Genomic DNA, 20000 nt, shown 5'->3' on the forward strand with positions numbered 1-20000 from the left:
ACGCTTGGTGCCGCCCCTCGAGTTGGGCCATTACATTATTCGTGGCCAGACCCTTAATCTTTCTAGATTACCATGGTCTGGAATCTCAAGGCTAGCATCTCTCGGTATCCCCATACACTCTACACATGCTGGTGTTTTGGACTGAACTGGACGCCAGCATTACTATCCAGCAGGGCCAAACCTTTACATAGGGCCAGACCTTCGCCATGTTCCCCAAGCCAGCCTTACAGCATGGTGGTGAATGGTCCACACCTGCACCTTCCACGCCAGTGGATCAGCTCGGGCATCCCAGCAGCCCTGGCCTGGCTGCCCACAGACTGGACTCCTCCCAGGCCAGAGCCAACGAGCGCCGAGTGTCTCTCAGCTGACCCTGCCACCGAGACAAAAGCAGCTGACCAGAGGAGACCTCGGGGACAATACTGGCCATTCAGAGAGACACAGAGAGGGGGACAAGGGGAGAAGGAGCGGAAGAGAGAGAGAGAGAGAGAGAGAGAGAGAGGGAGGGAGGGAAGAGACGGAACGAAAAGAGGGGGAGGAGGGGAGGGCAGCATTCAGCTGTGCCGTCCTGCAAGCCAGAGAGATGACTGCTGCACTTCCTTTATTCTGACTAAAGACACCATACATGCCACGATATAAGCTATAAAATCGCCCCCCGCCACCCCCCGCCCCGCCCCTACTCCCAGTCCCCATATCATCGGAGGCTAGTCCTGCAGATGGATGTTCTAGAATGTTCTGGAGCGTCTGGCCGGCGGGCCGGCGGCGTGCAGATGGCTAGGATTCCAGCCTGATGATCACACAGCCGTATGTCTGCACTGCGAGCCCTCGCTGGAGCAATCAGGCACAAAACAAAGAGTAATGCTCACAAGACACGACCCTATGACAGGGCAGCCCACCGGCGCTTGGTCCCCCCTCCTCCTCCGCAGAGAAAAATAACAAGAGAAGAGTAGAAACAAAGCAAAGACGTCTGGCCACAATGCTGATCAAATTAAATGGAGCCACTTAACCCTTAAAGGTGTAGGTTTTTGAACGTTCTAAGTTCCGCAACAATTGAAGGTTCTAAAATTCTATGTTGAATTCAATGAACCCAGATATTCTTTAGAACGTTCATTTCTCAACATTCCCGTCACACTGGTGTGACGGTCGAAGCAGTCATGACCTTTTTCTTTTCATGCTCTCTCATTCTGTCTATCTCGACTCTCTTTTTCTATCTATCTATCTATCTATCTATCTATCTATCTATTTATGTTATTTAGTCTCTCTTTTCTTCTCATCTCCACTCCCCTCTTTTGTGTCTCTGTCGTTCCTTGTGCTCGTCTTTCCCGGGGAGGTACTTTGGGAGGGGAAGTGGGAAAAGTTGAGTCGAGATGGAGAGCATCTGCACTACTGGCTCCTGATGAAGCACACAGCTGCCGATGCTCTGAGGGGGAAAGACAGCAATGAAAGGCATCCACACACACACACACACACACACACACACACACACACACCTGCAGCAAGAAACACTCCTACACTATTGTACATTACTTGGGACAGATTCAAGCCCAATTACATTTTGGAGAAATAAAACGCAGTCAAACATGCAGGAGCACACATGTTCACAAACACACACACGCACACACAAACACACACACACACACACACACACACACACAGAGACACGAACACAAACACACACACACACACACACACACACACACACACACACACACACACACACACACACACACACACATTCAATGTGTTTTCGCTGTACTGAAGAATCAGGGAAATGTCAAATGACGGTGCAATCAAAAACAAGTCATAAAGATTTTGATTACAAGTAATTCTTCACACTACGGACTGATTAACTAACGTGATTTACAGCAACAATAACCAGGGCCAATAAGCTTCTGCATTCCACACAACACTTAGGCAATATTATTCACTCATGCACCACCCTTTCTCCCATCTCTCTCTCAAATCACTCAATAGCAATGTGAAGGGGAAAAAACATCATATTTCTCTGATAAGCTGGCAGAGCTAAAGCCTAATCTGGGCACTTAGACTGCAGCCCAGCAGTCGGTCAGTTCACAGAGGTGTACAGAGTTAATATTTGCACTGGACAAAGTGCACAAATCACGATAACATGACTGTATGATATGATTTTACATGAATGTATATGTGAAAGGTTATATGTCAACTTATTCAACATGATATTAGTGTGCCTAATGTAAAAAACACAACACCTTGCTTAATAGGAACTCTGCTAAGTCTGGATGAAGACGGAATAATGATTAGGAGACAGTGAGGACAGCAGGCCCTGACAGCCACCACAGTAACAGTGACAACAGCAGCATTAGCTCATTACTGAAGAGCTCAGGAGGAGGATTACTGGCCGCACAATTCCACATCACCAACGAGGACAGCAGCGGTGCTTTTTCAGGTGCTGATCTCCTAAGTAACCATTGTCCGCATGCACACACACACACACACACAGAGAGAGAGAGAGAGAGAGAGAGAGAGAGAGAGAGAGAGAGAGAGAGAGAGACTGTTACGGGGTCTATCTCACACACCAGTGAGTGTGTTTAATCATTCATCTGGGTCTTTAAGAGAGGGCACTTAGCACCAGTAGTTTACGGGAGCCCATTCTCCATCACAGCAGGTCCTTAAATTGCACCCAGTAAAATGTAACAACATTAACCCTTCTGAACTTTGGCTCTTAAAAGAAGGCTGCTGTGAGGAATGTAGGCCTTGGGACACTTGTTTGGAATACTCTTGAGTTTGCACTTCTGGTCAGTCAGCAGGTTTATCTCATGGGGGACTACTGCATGGTTGTATATACTGAAAAACAGACTGAATAAAAACGAGGGCCACGTTCACACACACACACACACACACACACACACACACACACACACACACACACAGACACACACACACACACACACACACACAATAACTGATGTGTGAACAGACATAATCACCAACATACACATAAGCATACGCAGTACTGACACATGGACGACATGGACACATGGACATACATTTACACACACATTCTACACACATACACACACACTATCATAACCCATGACCCAGGACAGAGCTCTTGACCTAGGAAGAACTTCCTCACTGTTGACCTTTGGATTTGTAATATGGAGATGTCTGCTTTCTGCATGCACCATGTTCGTTTAGCCCACCAAATGGCCTCAGATGCTCCCTAAGACACATGACTGTATCACATGGTTGCATTACCTCACCAACTTTATAGCAGTCACTGGGAAACATCCATGTCAGCATATTCTGATGTTGAGCTAACTTGGTCATTTTCCCTCTTTCTGCACGCCAAGGTCAACATATTGATTTGGATACCTATAAGCCCATTGAACCTCAAGCGCAATTTCCTGTGAAATTTGCTGACCACCTTGTTTTCCGTACTTGTGTCCAATCGGATCATGTTCAGGTCACACAGTAAAGCAATTTGCTGGATTACGAAAACAAGCAGCCCAGGCATTTGATTTCCGGAGCCGGCAAAGTCAGATGAGACCTGAGGTAACTGTGACGACGAACCAAATGAATGTGTTACAAACTTCTTTCATCACACATACCTACAAACACAGAGAGAGAGAGAATTCCCACAGAATGTGGCATACAGGTGTGGAGAGAAAGGTCATTTTCATGGTCAGCTGTGACCCACTCTCTGGCTGACCTCTGAACTCTGACCCCCAGGCCCTGAAGGCTTCCACTTTACCACTTTAACCTCCAGCTCAACTCTCATCCAGACTACAGGCCATCACACTTCTCAAAACACTGTAGCACAAGGTACTGAGTACTACTGACCTCTGTAGACATTTTGGGTGTAGACATCCTTGTGAGTGGACAGAAAAAAAGATTAAATGGCAAGAAAATTGAGAGAAAGTACTGTTCTGCCAAACAGACTGGGTACTATAAACTGGTCAGGGAAAAGAGTTCAGACATGATGAGGACAGAAGCACAATATCGTAACAGTTTAATGTGTATGTGTGTGTGTGTGTGTGTGTGTGTGTGTGTGTGTGTGTGTGTGTGTGTGTGTGTATGTGTATGTGTGTGTACTGTGTAGTCAATAACTGAAATTCCTATGAACAATGTCTCATAATTTTCAGTAGTACTTCATGCCTTGTTATGAAAATATTCTTATGGAACACTTCCTTTAGTTGGACAGACTTGACACTTTTTTCACTGAAAAGCCTGTGAAGGCTCCTTTTCCATTACCTGCTTCCCCTCCAAACAATGCCAGTACGCAAGCCGAGGGCCAGATGAAGATGTGATTTAGTGCACTTAACCCCCCTGTCTCTCAGAGGACCAAACACCACACACACACCCTGGGGGGCTCTGAGGTCGCCTTCCCACTGCGACTGAACTGACCAGAGAAATACGTCGCTTTGCTGACCATCGCTGGCCTGTTACACCGGCTCCCAGCCACAGAACCGCTTACACTCAGGCCCCTAAAAATAACGTAAGAGTTGGTGTGGGGTGAGCACGTATCCTCTTCCTGCTTCAAAACCAAAGCTCACAGGGCTCCATGGTCTTGTGCTCTTTGACAGGCTTGTGTTTACTGGACCACATTGGAGGCCTGCTGGCTGCCGTGTCTGTGTGAAATAGTGCCCGTACTCACGGGCGCCAAGCAACATTTCGGCGGCTGCGAAAAAACACTCGAGAAAGGATTCCATCTCCGTGAGGCCTACAGGCAGTGCAGCAGTGCGGCATGGCTCCCTGCGTGTGAGCGGCCGCTTTTGAATTTCAATTAGCCTAACGTTGCTCAGGGACAAATTAATTAAACACAAGAGAAGGTGGGGGCGGGTGTGTATGTGTGTGTGTGTGTGGGGGGGGGGGGGGGGGACTGAAAAATGTTCAACAAAAACAAAGTAAGGTGCACCCATTTACAAACATTCTGTGGTTTTTGAATAAGGATTTTACAGTCAAATAAGAATGGGCAAAGCACATGAACACATGGCTTTTGTGGTGTGCTGGTGACGTGCATCACGCTCCATAATTGACCTACATTCAGCATCACAAGAATGGTGTTTGATGCAAAAGGGGGAAAAAAATGTATTATGGATTGTAAAGACTCATTAAGCTCGTGGCTTAAGGACATCGCCACAGCAGCTGGGCCCCTCCTGTACTGGACTGGACGTCTGTGTGTCATTATTAGGATGGTTCGACATGATAATCCCTCCTGTAATAATCTCTTTATTACAGATTTGTTCATGGGAGGCACACAAACCTCTGGGAGCGTCGAGGTCTGACGGTCGGGAGACAGTGAGTTTGTGAGACGCGCCTCGAGAACGAAGCGCAGATTAAATGGGAGCGATACAAGGAATGCCCCCATTTCAGCATTCACACACACACACACACAAACACACACACACACACCGATACCCTTTGTAAATATGACACTCTGGAAATAGCCCCTCCCCCTGGTGTCGCACATGTACACCCTCTCTCGCACTTACACACATACACAATCACACCATGTGCTCATGCACATACACACACACAGACACACACACACACATTGTTTCTCTTTGTTCTCAGCCCAGGCACTCAGCTGGATGCCCTCATACTGGGTGATTCCCCCCAATACACACACACACACACACACACACACACACACTCTCATTCACCCCCAAGGCTTTTCTACTTTATCTGGGTCTCTCTCAACCCCACTGAAGAAAATGCTTGCATGGACATTCATAGTAACCTGCCATATTAGATAGCCAGTGAGTGTTTCTCCTCCCTGCAGATCCCTCTCTGTTCTGTTCTTCCTTTTGTTTCCTGCAGTGTGAGTGAGTATGGGTGTGAGTGAGTATGGCTGGTGCAGGTGTTGCTCCTTCGCCACCCTCTCTGTACAGATTTACAGACCCTCTCACACTTTTTATTCTTTTGTCCATATGTTGTTTATTTTCTATGGTATGTCACACACACCCCTTCAAAATTCCTTTATTCCCTGTTTTTTTCTCTCTCTTTCCTTCACTTTCTCTCTGTGTCCAAATCTCACTCTCTTTCTCTCTCACTTTCTCTATGTCTCTCTCTTTCTCTCTCTCTCTCTCTCTCTCTCTCTCTCTCTCTCTCTCTCTCTCTCTCTCTCTCTCCCTTTCTCTTTCACTCCCTGGCTTCCTCCCCTGGCCCTGCCTCTCCCCCAGAGAAAGCCACAGACCTGGAGGAGAGGGGGGCAACCCTGCGGCCGAATCTCCCAGTAGGCATTCGTCACGCTGGGGCAGCTCACTGACAGGCCCTGGGCCATCCATCAGCCACACTGACGGCAGTGGCACACACACTGATTAGCACTCGACACACAGGCTCCAGCACGCACACCACCACACACTAACATACATGCAGGCACATACAGGAACAGACTAACACACATACGTGCATTCATAAGCACAAATACACACAAATACACACAGCCAGCAAAATACATTTGTTACACACTCTGTGACCTTTTTAAAACATGTACATCAACTGGGGTTTGATTTAGGGGGAAATCCAATCAAGCAATTGAATGGCTCATGGCTTACATTAGCCATTATTCAATTCCCATTAGGCATTATTGATTCAGTCTTACATTTCCTATCTGAAAACAAAAACATAAAAGGCTTCAGTACTAGGTCATGCTGGTCACATTCACCTCCGCCATTCTCAGCTATTGTTTACATTTCTGAAGAGACTATCAGTCTTAATCTATTTCACACAGGGCAGTTAGTATCTGTCTATTTGGATTCGATTTGAAGTCTTTCATCTGCCAGCCTTGTTTGGTTATGTCTTTTGGGTCTTTTCAGAAGACCAAGAACAGAGACTAAGAACAGACTGGGGTGCTCACAGTATACGTTGCGTGTATGTGGGTATCTGTGGGAATGAGAAAGTGTGCCTGTGTGTGAGTAAGAGAATGACAGACAGAGTCTAGTGTGTCACTAGGGTGTGTGTGTGTGTGTGTGTGTGTGTGTGTGTGTGTGTGTGTGTGAGTGCGTCTGGTGAGTCAGCAGCAGTGTGTGTGAGCTGACAGGCCTGGGACTCCCATCAGAGACACACACAGGCAGCAAGTTCCTGTCCAGACGTCGCTGGCAGTCGCGGAAATCTGTCTCTCCAGCGCCTCACACACGGATGGCATCACCTCCACAATCCCCCCCCCCCCCCCCCCCCCCCACACACACACACACACACACACACACACACACACACTCAGCACCTGTCCAACCACCTTACTTGGAGGGAAGCTAAGAGAGCTCCACTAGCACTTTCAAAAAGGAAATGAGGCTGGCATGTTTGGTTTTTTTTGGTAAATACCATACCTCCCTGGATGCAAAGAAGCAAGAGAGTGCAAAACAGGAAACCATCACATGCTCCTACAAAACTTGACCTTGTACAGTCAGCTGTAATAATCACCTACCTCATCGCTGTAAGAGACCTTAATGAACCTTAGTGCTAGTAGCACTCCAGTGGTGGGCTGAGCTCAAAACCACAAAACGTGTCACACTAGATCGTCCAACTCAAGATGGTGGCAACAAAACAGGGGGGTCAACTCCTGTCAGCACTCAGCCGTCACACACGCAAACCTCTCAAGGCTTAACGAGGTTATCAAACCGAGTACTCTTTGCCATGTGTGAGGAGCCAAGGACACCCATAATTTGCGCTTTCTTGGGGTAATTAAGGCAATGTCACGTCTGACGTTTGGGGGTCTTGAGAGCTCTCATCAGGGCTGGCTAATGACAGGATGGCTTGTGTGTACCAAACACCACTCACGCCTGCACGCCACTCGACTGATGGAGGCTGCTTCTGCTGCTCAGCAAAGCCTTGAGTGGGACAACATGTCACTGAACCCACAACTGATAGAGGAACTGCTTGACAGAGAGAGAGAGAGAGAGAGAGAGAGAGAGAGAGAGAAAGAAAGAAAGAGAGGAGAGAACCTGTCATGGTCGACATTTGACATGCAAGGTTCTTTTTACTTGTGAAACTGGAATTCAGTTAGATGTAGCCACAACCACACTATATTCCCACTGATAGAATGCCATGGTTGTCATATTACTTCTGCAAGGCTTGGTGCCCTTAAGCAGTTAAGCAACACCGGGGATTTGCCCTTTAGCAAAGTCAGGAACTTGGCAGGAACGATGCTTGGCCACAAAGGACAGCGGACTAATTCACCTCAGTGGCTTCAGTGAATCAGATCAGCATGCACACACACAGACACACATACACATACACACACACACACACACACACACACTGGTGCGATGCCATAGCAGTTCCAGGCTCCATCTGACCTCACCATCCATTTTATGTCTGGAAGCCCCTGACATAAGAGTACAACACTCCCTCAGTCAGAGCTTTTCAGTTTGCCTTACTGCTCAGCTTATGGCTCTTCCTCTCACTCCTCTCTCTTTGTGTGTGTGTGTGTGTGTATGTGTGTGTGTGTGTGTGTGTGTGTGTGTGTGTGTGTGTGCCATGTTTGTTTTGTACATCCTCTGGGTGGGTGATGGAAATTTCAGGTAGCTTAATGTATGTAACAGCGGTGAACCATAAGCGAACAAGGTGACCAATGTTTGGGCAGCTCCAATATGCCTACAATAACTTCTCTTATGAAATGTTTGTAAATACTGTGAAGAGGTGACACATTATTTATCAAATCCAGCCACCGGTGGCGTGCCGTGGTTGGGTTTTAAAACGGAGGCAGGTAGCAAGAGCATCTGCGCAAACGCAAACTTAATCCTTTGCTAGGCAACTTAACCTACAACATGAGAACATTGTACCAGAGCACATAACAACCCATTAACTGTTTCCCTGTCTCTCAAACTGATGGCCGAGCTGGGACAGCGTGTTTGAGACAGTCCCATCAGGATTGCCTGTCTACGCCGCTACGAGAGAGAGCCAGGCGACACAACAAAGTGCAAAACGATGCCCGCGATGTCATGTGTCAAAGCTCCATCTACCTCTTCATGCCAAAAAAAGACGTAGGGGATCAGCTTACTTTTCAGTGCCTGGATTAACGCCTTTCCATCCTTGATCAGCTCCTTGATAAACTTATTGGTCTTGTCCAGTTCCAGTTCGTGAGACTTAAGCCTGTCTCGGAACTGTGGACTGTCCAGATAGCAGTCGCTGAACTCCAGAGCAGGCAATCCCATGTCTGCGCGCTGTCCAAAAGCCACAACAAAGTCTTCGAAGTAGATAGAAACCTTTGGCTGATGATGCTCTCCCCACCAGCAGAAGCACAGGGCCAAATGGTAAAAGTATATGTATTTTTTTAACTTAGCAATATGCACTCTACATACTCAGAATCACTCTAAAAACATCCACTGTTTAGCGAACGAGGATCTGGCTGCTATTAGAAAAAAGGAAAAATTCCAAACCGCATCGCAGAATTTAAAATCGGGAGAAAGCGAAGGCGATGCCACTCTGTGGCAAAAGTGCTTAGTGGATGTTTATGTCCAGGCTGTCCACGATTGCAGGTAAACTACTGCATTCCTCATGACAACGTCATATTGTCCAGGCACGGGGAGGAAGAAGAAGGGGGAAAAGCGAAACGCGGTAATTGCGGAATCCTCCCTGGGCGTTTAAAACGTAGAGCTCTTTCTTCAGCGCTGGCGCCTGTACCAACCTACCCTGAACCAGATTATCGTGTGATTGATCCAGACTCCGACCAATGGCCTTCCAGCATGACAGAGCGGTTTGAGAGGGGATGTCGCGCACCGAGTAGGATCGGTCACAAAAGGATTGGTTGGTCAAGAACAATGATGTCATTTCAACGCGGGGAATTCATGTAGCTATGCTAAAGTATGAACAGATACAAATCAGCATTTAAATGGCAACCTTAGAAGATGCAGACTACGATTTATTGAGTTACAATGAAGCTCTAGTCATTGCTTTTTTACCTTACTAGTCTTTTGTTTGACTGTATTTGTAACCACTTTACAATTGGGTTCTGTGAAGAAGAAAGTGTTCTAGAATCATTTCTGAGCATTTCTTAATGAGTAGGATGCAACTGTGAATAGGCTACTGAAAGGAAGTTTCTGCAATAAACTTTAAATAATATATAAAAAGAATATGGTTGAGGTTTATTTTCTGTGGGTAGGCTACTCAGATATAGGCATTCAACTTCCTTTAACAGAGGAAAAAAGGGAAGTGTCAGAGTGTGTGTGTGTGTGTGTGTAAGAGAGAGGGAGTGTGTTTGAAGGGCTCTTCAATGTAGCCAAGATATGCCTTCAGAATACATTCTCATTTATTAATGTGTAACACACTGTCAGTCATCCACTGTCACTCAACGCGAAAGTGTTCTTTGTCCGTTTAATGTGGGCCACTATCAAGAGAGAGCTGACACTGCTGTTAAAATACACCCCCTCCTCTCTGGTCATGAGGGAAACAAAAGAGAAACAACAGGCTTGCTCTGGAACACAGTGCTCTATAGTTCTCTCATACAGTTACTGCAGCTGCTCCGATGGGGATAGGCTATCCAAAAAAGTGAATAGTTGCCTCGGTCTGTGATGGCAATTTGGGTTTACTGGCATTCTGTGTCTTAAAAAACAGTTTTGAACAAAAACCATGTCCCAAGTCTGGGGTATTTCGCCATAATTGAGTACATGATAGCACACACACAATGCACTTAGTCTCATGTGCCTTATTTTGATTTTTTTATTTGGTTCATCTGGTATTGATCACAAATGCTTGTCAAGGTATCTGTGGGCTTACTGCATGGTGCTTTCCAGCAGGTTGAGTCACTACAGATGTGTTTCAGCTCACAGGTAGTCATTCCAAAACACATGTAGCTTAGGGTTTTAAGGTCAAAGTTACGCTGAAAATGTGGTCATGTCCTTTGACTTGCACAATTATTTCTTTCACTTCCCTAGTAGGAGTAAAGTTCATCATTGTTTGAGCACAAAGACATTAAGTACTATAAGCATTTTTTTATTTTACAATATACCTTTGTCTTTGTGTGAGTATGAAGTGCAAACTTATGGTTCTTTTTCATCCCAAAAACAAAAAACGTCTCATTGAGGCCCCACGACAGTGTCTCAGATCAATCAGATCGATGTTGTATGAAATAATAGTACATTTGATCTGCACCTCCCAAAATTTACAAGTATACATGTATACATATATGCATACATGATACATACATACATAGATACACACACACACACACAGAGACATACATACATATACATACATACACATATACATTATACAAAGATAGATAATGTTCTGAGCTTGACCAGCCCATTTACAACGTCACTGGCATTCCATTTAAAGTAGGAGAGTTGTCATCCCCTGGTGGACGAGCTGAAGAGGGAAAGTTGGACAGACAGGGCTCCACTCTAGTGGTGAGTCATTCCTGGAGAATGCAAGTTACCAGCGGACATCAGACTCTACACTTGGAAGGAGACCCCCCCCCCCCAAGCACACACACACACACGTTCACATGCATGCACTCACACAGAGACCCATGCCATACACAGACTCTCTCACACAGACACACACACACACACAAACAAACACACACACACACACACACACACACATAGACACATGTCACATACAGACTTACACACACAGACACATACACACAGAATCACACACACACAAGGGATCCACATTCCCCAACCATGATAGCCGGCCTGGATCCAGTATTAGGGTGGTGTGTGTGTGTGTGGGGTGGGAATAGTTTGGACTGGGGACACAGAAGGCTTTGTCCTCTGCCAGCACCAAGCTGTGTGGACGGCCGCGCGACAGCTTTCCTCTCCAGGGAACAACAACGACAGAAACAATCCGGCGACAGCCTCGGGGGAGCACAGCACAGGAAGCAGCATCAGGAAGGAGCAGACACATGCAGCATCGGGGGCCGCGCCATGCCACGCCACGCCACGCCACGCCCACACCAGTCTCCACTCTCCCGCCATGATCTCACACGCCGACCATCTGAGCTCCGAGAGAGAGACTGACACATGAGAACTCTGCGAGGCCTCCACTGCTTTTATTCTCGTAGCCCCCGGGCCTCCTTTGCCTCCTCCTCCTCCTCCTCTGTCATACAGTGAAAGTGTAATATCTTTCTACCCCCCCCTGGGTGTCATGTGAAAAGAGATACAGAGCATCAGGGGGGACGTTTCGCTCATGTGTCCACAGGCTTGGGCTGTGTCTCAGCAGGAGGAAATTGCAGAGTTTGCTGTAATTTCCCTCGAGGAGTGAAGCGTGCTTCTACATCTTGCTTACCGACTGAGGCCACGGTTCAGTAGTGCATACTGCCACCGTGTGGCTGAAAGTGTCAACTCACTATTTTGGTAAAGGTTATTGCAATTTGAGATCAATGGGCAATCAAATTACCTTGCACTCTTTCATGTTCCTGAAGCACTTTGTTGATTGGCCGGCATTATTTATGGTTTAGTTATTCTATGCCATTATGTTCCATTTTTACTGGGATCATAATCAGTATGAAATTGAGTCTGGATGAACCAACTAGTGATGAACCTTGTGTTTTCATAAACATGTTTTTTTAACATTACTGGGGAGTTTGGAGTCTATCATTTTCAAGAACATGTTTTAAAATGTTTTTTGTTTTTTTTGCAGTTACATTATGCCTGTGACACTCTATTAGTGACTATTTGTCATGCCTGCTTGCTTGTCTGTTTTTCACCTGTTACCTTTGAAAGATATTCTCTCAGTTGTGGATCAGTACAAGTCATTAAGACTCCATGTCTTTCAAATCATATTCAAGTTCCAGGTTCCAGATTCCCTCACGGGATCAAAAGAATATATATACTTATACTTATCGAAATTTCCATAGAAGGCAACTATTTATCATAACATAACATTTGTTTTTTTGGTGCTTTTTCACATTGGTCAACAATTTCCATTTCCAACACCCCATACAAGGCAATTATTTATTAAAATAACATAGTAACATTAGTTTTTTACATTTTTCACATTAGTCAACAAACCCACCTTTATGACCCAGTAACTTTTTAGTCACTTAATAATTTACTGAGCTCTGCAGCTATGGTTTTATTATCCAGTATAGTTACTGCTGTTGGAGCAAAAAACGATGCCACAGAGGACTGCCCGGCAGATCTGGCTTTCTCCTTGTGCCTGTCTGCGAGAGTGCGCCTTTATAAGGCACTCTTACCCCTGTACTGGAGCTGACATCAATGTCCGTTTGGCACAGTTTACATAATGCATGGTATGCATCTGTCCTGATTTGGTAGCAATATGGTGTTCAGGATACCATGCAGAGTTGAAAGATGTCTTTCGTTTTGGCATACATATGCAATTTCTACGTTCAACTAGTGCAGCAACGGTATTCATTCATTCAATCACGAGGGTAGTTGGCGCATCGACTTCGCGAAAAGGAAATCGGTGGAGTTTTGTGATGTTCCATGCTCCTGGTGGCGGAGGGTCAGAAATGATGACATTTAACAGCGGTGAGTACCGAGGCCTTGAAATGAGGGGTAGATGTGCTCATGAAATGCGGACAGATGGCACTCATGCCAAAAATCCGGACAAATGTCCAAAAAGGAGGACACACTCTCTGTACGGACAGAGAGCTCAAAAACCGACTGTCCAGACGAAATCCGGACGGATGGTCACCCTACAACTCACTATGTCCTGTATCAAGTAACCTGAATGGATTACCCTAATAGAACTTAGAACCCTTAGCTCCACCTGTCCCTGTAAGAATACAGTAGTATTATATACTAATACCCACCTGATGTTATATACATGATGTTACGGCCGGCTCATTAGCCGCAACATAGTATGGAGACGGACATCAGAGTTTATCAAAAATATAGTATTTATTTCAACAAATAAATATACATTCTAAAATCTAGGGGTTCCGTATAAAAGACCCACACACCCAAGAGCACCGCTCGCTCCCGGTGTGGTGAAAAATATGCCAACCCCTGAAGGTCAACTCAGGAGCTTCTTCCACACCTTCAGGTGTACACAATTATGCTGATTTTGCCCATGCACCACCCAAAGGCTGCTGCACTGTCACTGCAGGGCCAGTGAGTGTGCAGAGGGGCGTAACAATGATTAAGATGACATCCATGTCCATGGTTGGCCATGACAAAAGAAGCCATTTTCATCAAGAATGCACTTATGTTAGGCTATTGCTTACTGGAAATAATAATAGCCTAATAAAAAAACACAGAACGAAATCCTTTTTTGTATGTCTTCTCTCCATAAGACATAGTGACAAAAGAACATTGTTATATATGATCCTTCCAAGGTAGTCTGGCCTATGGGCCCTTGGGATGTTCCATCTGTCAAGCTGGGTCCTTGGTCTCCTATTCTTAGTTTGAGAGGGCTCAGTAGGCCTATGACTTTTTAAATAGTCCTCCCAAATAGACTTTTTAAATAGTCCTCCCAAAGCTTGTTTCTTCTGTCACTTACCTTTTTGATCTCTGTTATAAAACGCCAGACTCTACAATGGAATGCATACTTTACCCATAAGAGGTCATCCGACTTGTGAACAACAATACTCACCACAACACAATGGGTGTAGTTCTCCAATGACGTTCACTTAGGAACGAACGTGTCATGACATTTGACATCATTCATGTCTAATCTGCCCTTGCGCTAGATCTGCTGTCACAAGTTATTCTCCCTGAATCAGACAGCTTTCAGTGCCCAGATATCTAAAGATTTTATACTTTGTAAATGCAATCTGGACCTTACACATGTGTACAAACAATAAAGTCAAAGGTGTCAAACCTGACAGTAGGCCTACAGTATAGTATACACTATTGTGTAACCCATTGGCTGTGGAAATTCTTTTTTCTGGCTTTTCGTGACTTCTCAAAGCCATAGCGAGTCAAATTTATTTGGCTAAAAACATATCACTGCAGTAGGATTATTAAATTCATATTTCAAATACTAAACACTTCTGATGCAGTTCCACAGAATTTTATAAGAATAAAATGAATATGCAAATTCTCAGCTGATTTATTTTGCCCAGTATTTATGATACATGTATTTGAAATACATATTTCAAATACAAAATAGTATTTTGTCATTTGTATTTTATTGGCTTGAAGAAAATGGCTTCGCATTTTGTATCAAAAATACTTTATAGGTGTGTATTTTTGTAGTTTAAAATACCGTCAGATATGTTTTGGTACAACCAATAGTTTTGGTGATAAATATAAGTCATGAATCATAAAAATAAATCATGAATCAGAATCAGAATCAGTGATCATAATATTGAGATTCAGGAAGATGAAGATGAGTAGAATGTAGGTTGATCTCACACACAATACACTTCCTCTCACACCAACCTCAAGTTTCTTGAGAACTTTAATCATCCAATCGTAACACATGTGGCTATTGCTAAACTACAAAATACATACCATAAACCCAGGAGCGCTGCTAGATAATTTGGGTCCTATGATAGACAATAATTCTGGGCCCCCCCCGATAATATATAGTATTATTAGGGGGGCTCTTTGGGGGCCCCCTATCAGTGCTAGACCCTTAAAATAATCCTAACACACCCCTGTATAAACCTACAAACAGTCAACAGATCAACCATGCTGACCTGCCTGTTACACTCATAGCCTAAATACTGAATCAGAGATGTACTCAAAAAGTCACAACTGACCTTGTCAAGTAGTACAAACTCACCACCGAACCTATGACATTGTCAGTGCATGCCCAGAATGCTTGATATTGCACTGTGTAACACTGTTGATCAAGAAGGATCATGATCCCTTTTAGTTGGTTTTTAACTAACTGGGTAACCGTGTACACACTTAGTGGTGTTATATTGATGCCAAGGGGCATACATATGGATTTTTCATTGTGTTGCTTTAGGTGATAGATGAGGCAACTTTTTGAGCAATATGTTGCAATGCAGGGCATCACCGGTTCCATGTGTTCCGATTGGATGATTAAAGTTCTCAAGAATAAGCTGATTGTTTTCAAGAGTTCTCAAGTTCTCAAGAAACTTGATGTTGCAATGCACACCTGCACATTATTCATCTTGCACTGGATCATCTGGTATGGGGAAATTATCAAATCAGCACCAATCAAGGCTACATTCATTGTTTTGCACTTTTATGATGTCATCATCACATCACCAAAAGTATTGGTATTACCCAAACATATTTGGCAGTATTTATACATGACAAAAATACACCTGGCTTTTCTTCAACCCAATAAAATACAAATTACAAAATGTTATTTTGCATTTGAAATACAAAATATATGGTAAATACTGCCCATCCCTGAGTATTTCACATTTTATTTTGACCATCCCTGTCTATTAGTCTATAGGCCTACCCTTCAGCCTGCTGTTATACATAGGCACCAAAATGCCTTCTTGGGGACCAAAAACCATCTGATGAAGTATGAAGCACTGAAATAGGCTAATTGTACATTCTTATAAAGTGCAGGAGTGGGGGCCTCAAATAGTGTGAGGTAATGCAGGTAGTGAATTCTAAAAAACACTGCAACATTCCCATTTACAGCAAGACTTGTCATGGAAGCTTCCTGAAATGATGGCACATGCATCGTTACCATATGTTTCGTTTCGTCATGTTTCTTCTTCCCATCTTTCTCTGGACAGCGGAGACTCGAGCAGCCAATGGCAGCCGAGATCGAGTGGGAGCCATCCTGTTTCCCGGTGAATCCTCCCTCACCATCTCCCGTCAGTGAGCTAAACTGTAAATATAGCTCAGTGGTGGCCTACGGGCACTGGGCCAGTGACGCAACAGTTTCTCCAAGTAACGGAGTACAAATACCAGCAACTGGTACCGAGCAGGGCACTTGAAGTTAGTCTACAGTTGGGCACACGGGGTTTAAACTTTTCATTCCGACCTATTCTGACGACATTGTGGCACTAAATTAGACCATTTGTTTTGGGTTCTTGAAAGCCTGGAGTCGCTTATTTTTTCAGTTTCAGTTATTGTTTGTGAAACCGAGGAGGACATGCCAGCTCATCACACACTCCTGGTAAGTCACTGCTTGCATCTGTGCTAGGCCTAGACGTTCTTTAGCACTTTGCACGTAATTCGCACCCCCGAATCCTCGTCTCCCCCCACGGGGTATGTCTGGCACTCCAGTACCATTTCCAGTTATGCTGCGTTCATTCCCCTCGGCCTGGGACTTGAGAAGTGTGTGTGTGTGTGTGTGTGTGTAGGCTGTGTGTGTGTGGGTAGGCCTCGCATTCCTCCTGTGGCTTATTTTCCTGAAGCGGGCCCTGATGGCTTTCCAAGACATTCCGGATGTGAATATTGGCAGAGGCTAAACACACATTAGATACTTGGGGAGCAGAGAGCACTGGCCACAGTACTGTTGCACCTTCGGCTCTAGCACTGATCAGCTGACAGCTGTGTTCTGTTGTAGAGCACTGGGAAATCAAGTGCAATGAACTGATGACATATCCGGAGGTCAAAAGTTTGTCGGAGGATACGGCGGCCCAAGGGATATTGGGCATTGAGGGCTCTGTCCAGACATGTCTTGTCAGGGTAACTTCAACAGACTAAACTTTGTCTAAATAAAGAAGGACTTTCCTGGCATGTAATATTTCAGATTTAGACCTATCTTTTTTGATTACAATAGAGTAGGCTACAGAAAAAGTTAATGCACAGTGAAGCATACCAACATGAATTAGGCCTATGAAAAATGACGTTCTGTCTGCGATTGCTGTCTGTTGAGTCAGTTAGGCTACATACCAGTAGGCAGGGCTACAGTTTAACGGTGAACCCTGCACGCAGTCACGGCATCACCGAGCATCTCGGAAATACAATACCCGGAGGGCCATATACGGCACGTCTACCTACGTAATCGAATAATAAGGGGGTGTTATGGGAATTGCATATATTACTGTTCTCACTTCGGGCATGACTGAAACTAGACCCAAGTGCTCAATAGAAATAACTGTATTGACGTATCGTGACTTTGTTTCACTCTCAGCGCCATTTACCGGGCACAGGACGTCCTGAAGCACTTTACAGAATGACAGAGGGGGAAGTTGCTGTTCTCCACTTGGGGCCAGAGAAATTTGAGCCCAGCCACCCTGACCATACAGCTTTAAAAAGACTCTACTGTAAGAGCGGAGGACACCATCTCCGATTACAGCCGGACGGAACTGTCGACGGCAGTCGAAACGAAAACGACTTGAATAGTAAGAATTTCAATGTTTTCACCATAGACTGTATTAAAAAGGTTCTCACATGGACATTTGACCAATGAGTGAGCTCAAGCATAGCATAACAATAGGCTATATGTTGCATGTGTATAATATAATATAATATAATATAATATAATATAATATAACATATGATATAATACAATACAATACAATACAATATAATATAGCCTAATATAATATAGAGAATTGTATTTTATTATATGCAATACAAGTAAGATCATTTGGTAGAACTTACTTGTAGCCTTGACTTATACATTACATACATAAACATTTTCCCTGTCTCACCCTTATTACTTAGGCTACATCCTCATCTTTTTAATAATCTTTTCCCGCAGCTGTTTTGAGAGTGCAGGCTGTCAGTCTGGGAGTGGTGGTCATCAAAGGCAATGAGACTGGACATTATCTGGCAATGGATAAGAATGGACGGCTATATGGATCGGTATGTGTTGTGAAATTAAGTAACACTTCTAGAACTTTGAGTTAAATTTGTCTCAGATTCACTGGGGAGATTTGTTTTAAAAAAGTAGACTAATATGACACTGGAGTACTTGCAAGTGTATGTTGATCACTATGGTCTTACCAGCATACCTGAAAAGAACACAATGTCAGGTTTGGGGTTTCCACAAGCATTTTGTGAGGTGTCTTGACTTGTTTAATGATACCCAGTAGGCAATCTGATTCATAATAGATTGACTATCATTGGAAAGTTCCAAATAATCTTATCTGAGTTCCCCAATCTTGTGCAGCTTCTGCTTAATGACGAGTGCTACTTCCTGGAGCATATGGAGGAGAACCACTACAATACATACAGGTCTAAGAAATACAGAGATGGGCAGTGGTATGTGGGACTGAAGAAGGATGGACGTACTAAAGTGGGACCCCAAACCAGCATTGGCCAGAAGAGCGTCATGTTCCTGCCTCGACCACTAGGGGGCAGTTCAGTGCTGTGATTCTGAAGGCAGGCTGTGAAAAGGCTTCACCAAGATCCCTACAGTGATGGCCTACGTGATCAAGTTCACACTCATACATTGTAAATACTTTGTACAACATTGTCACTACACTGCTATATACAATGCATTAAACTGTCCAATGCCTTACAGTATTTCCAGTAGGCCTATATGCCAAGTCACATAACTGACATTTGTTTTAAAGGTGTTCAGTGTAGGCTGCCTTCTGCCATTAATATTGGTAACCTGTGCATAGCCATGCTGCTTATCAGCATATCAGCATCTTATTTATTTTTATAAAAATATGTTATTTATAATGTTATTTATATATTTTTGTTTTTTAGCATTAGATCATTAGCATAATTTATAAGAACAAACATAATTTTTAAATTGTGTCAGCTATTTATTAAACCAGGATCAAGTTTATATTTAAGGGAAATCAGATGGTATTTTGACCAAACAATCGAAAAGGTGGCATTAACCTTTTTCTTGTGTAATACATATTGTATTCAAATGTAACTTTCAATAAAAGCAATTATTAATTTGTATTTGGCATTTTATACATTTAGCCACTCTTGAATTGATCAGGTTGAAAAAACACTGAAGTGTTTATATGTATGTATTTATGTATATTGAACTGGTGACGGAACCTGCTAACAATAAACATACATCTTCGTTGCCCAGTTCCTTAGAACCGGTCTTAAACACTTAGTAGACCACAGGAAAACCTCTGAAATGAAGTACATTGTTCTTGTGCAACTGAGATATTATATTCAGCAATGTTGAACTAGTTCTTTATTTTTCTGTGCTATTGATGCATCTTGGCCCTACAAAATCAGGGTTAGTAAGTGTGCTAATTTAGACTCCATAGTGCTGCAACTGATAAGGCATGTCTAATTTGG

The 20000-nt window shown here is 44.1% G+C and overlaps 2 protein-coding genes across 4 annotated transcripts in view; one reads left to right on the top strand and one right to left on the bottom strand.

Moving 5' to 3' along the window:
* Positions 1-9670, bottom strand: part of LOC143111581 (rho GTPase-activating protein 26-like) — a 63421-nt gene extending 53751 nt beyond the window's left edge. The window contains exon 1 of one of the 3 annotated variants that reach the window (XM_076273824.1): positions 8981-9670. In XM_076273824.1, coding sequence (XP_076129939.1) covers positions 8981-9134 — 154 coding nt within the window. In that variant the 5' untranslated portion in view covers positions 9135-9670. The remainder of the gene's footprint in view (positions 1-8980) is intronic. The other 2 variants (XM_076273822.1, XM_076273823.1) reach the window with 2 other exon arrangements.
* A 7126-nt stretch (positions 9671-16796) lies between these two features.
* Positions 16797-19646, top strand: LOC143111702 (fibroblast growth factor 1-like). Its single transcript, XM_076273955.1, has 4 exons — positions 16797-16950; positions 17914-18124; positions 18487-18590; positions 18898-19646. Exons 1-4 carry the CDS (start codon positions 16927-16929, stop codon positions 19099-19101), a joined length of 543 nt encoding a protein of 180 aa, XP_076130070.1. The 5' UTR covers positions 16797-16926; the 3' UTR covers positions 19102-19646.
* Positions 19647-20000: the final 354 nt, after the last annotated feature.

This window comes from Alosa pseudoharengus, unplaced genomic scaffold, assembly GCF_046254945.1.
Source record: "Alosa pseudoharengus isolate Yale_2024_CS ecotype anadromous, Long Island Sound unplaced genomic scaffold, YU_APseudo_1.1 YU_APseudo_1.1_scf_8, whole genome shotgun sequence".
NCBI classification, from domain to species: domain Eukaryota; kingdom Metazoa; phylum Chordata; class Actinopteri; order Clupeiformes; family Clupeidae; genus Alosa; species Alosa pseudoharengus.

What these genes read in the sequence shown, in the direction of transcription:
- LOC143111702 (XM_076273955.1), top strand. Translation starts at nt 16,927, where the DNA reads ATGCCAGCTCATCACACACTCCTG. An exon ending in AAACGAAAACGACTTGAATA is followed by an intron (nt 18,125 to 18,486) that starts GTAAGAATTTCA and finishes CTTTTCCCGCAG; the next exon opens with CTGTTTTGAGAGTGCAGGCT. An exon ending in ATGGACGGCTATATGGATCG is followed by an intron (nt 18,591 to 18,897) that starts GTATGTGTTGTG and finishes AATCTTGTGCAG; the next exon opens with CTTCTGCTTAATGACGAGTG.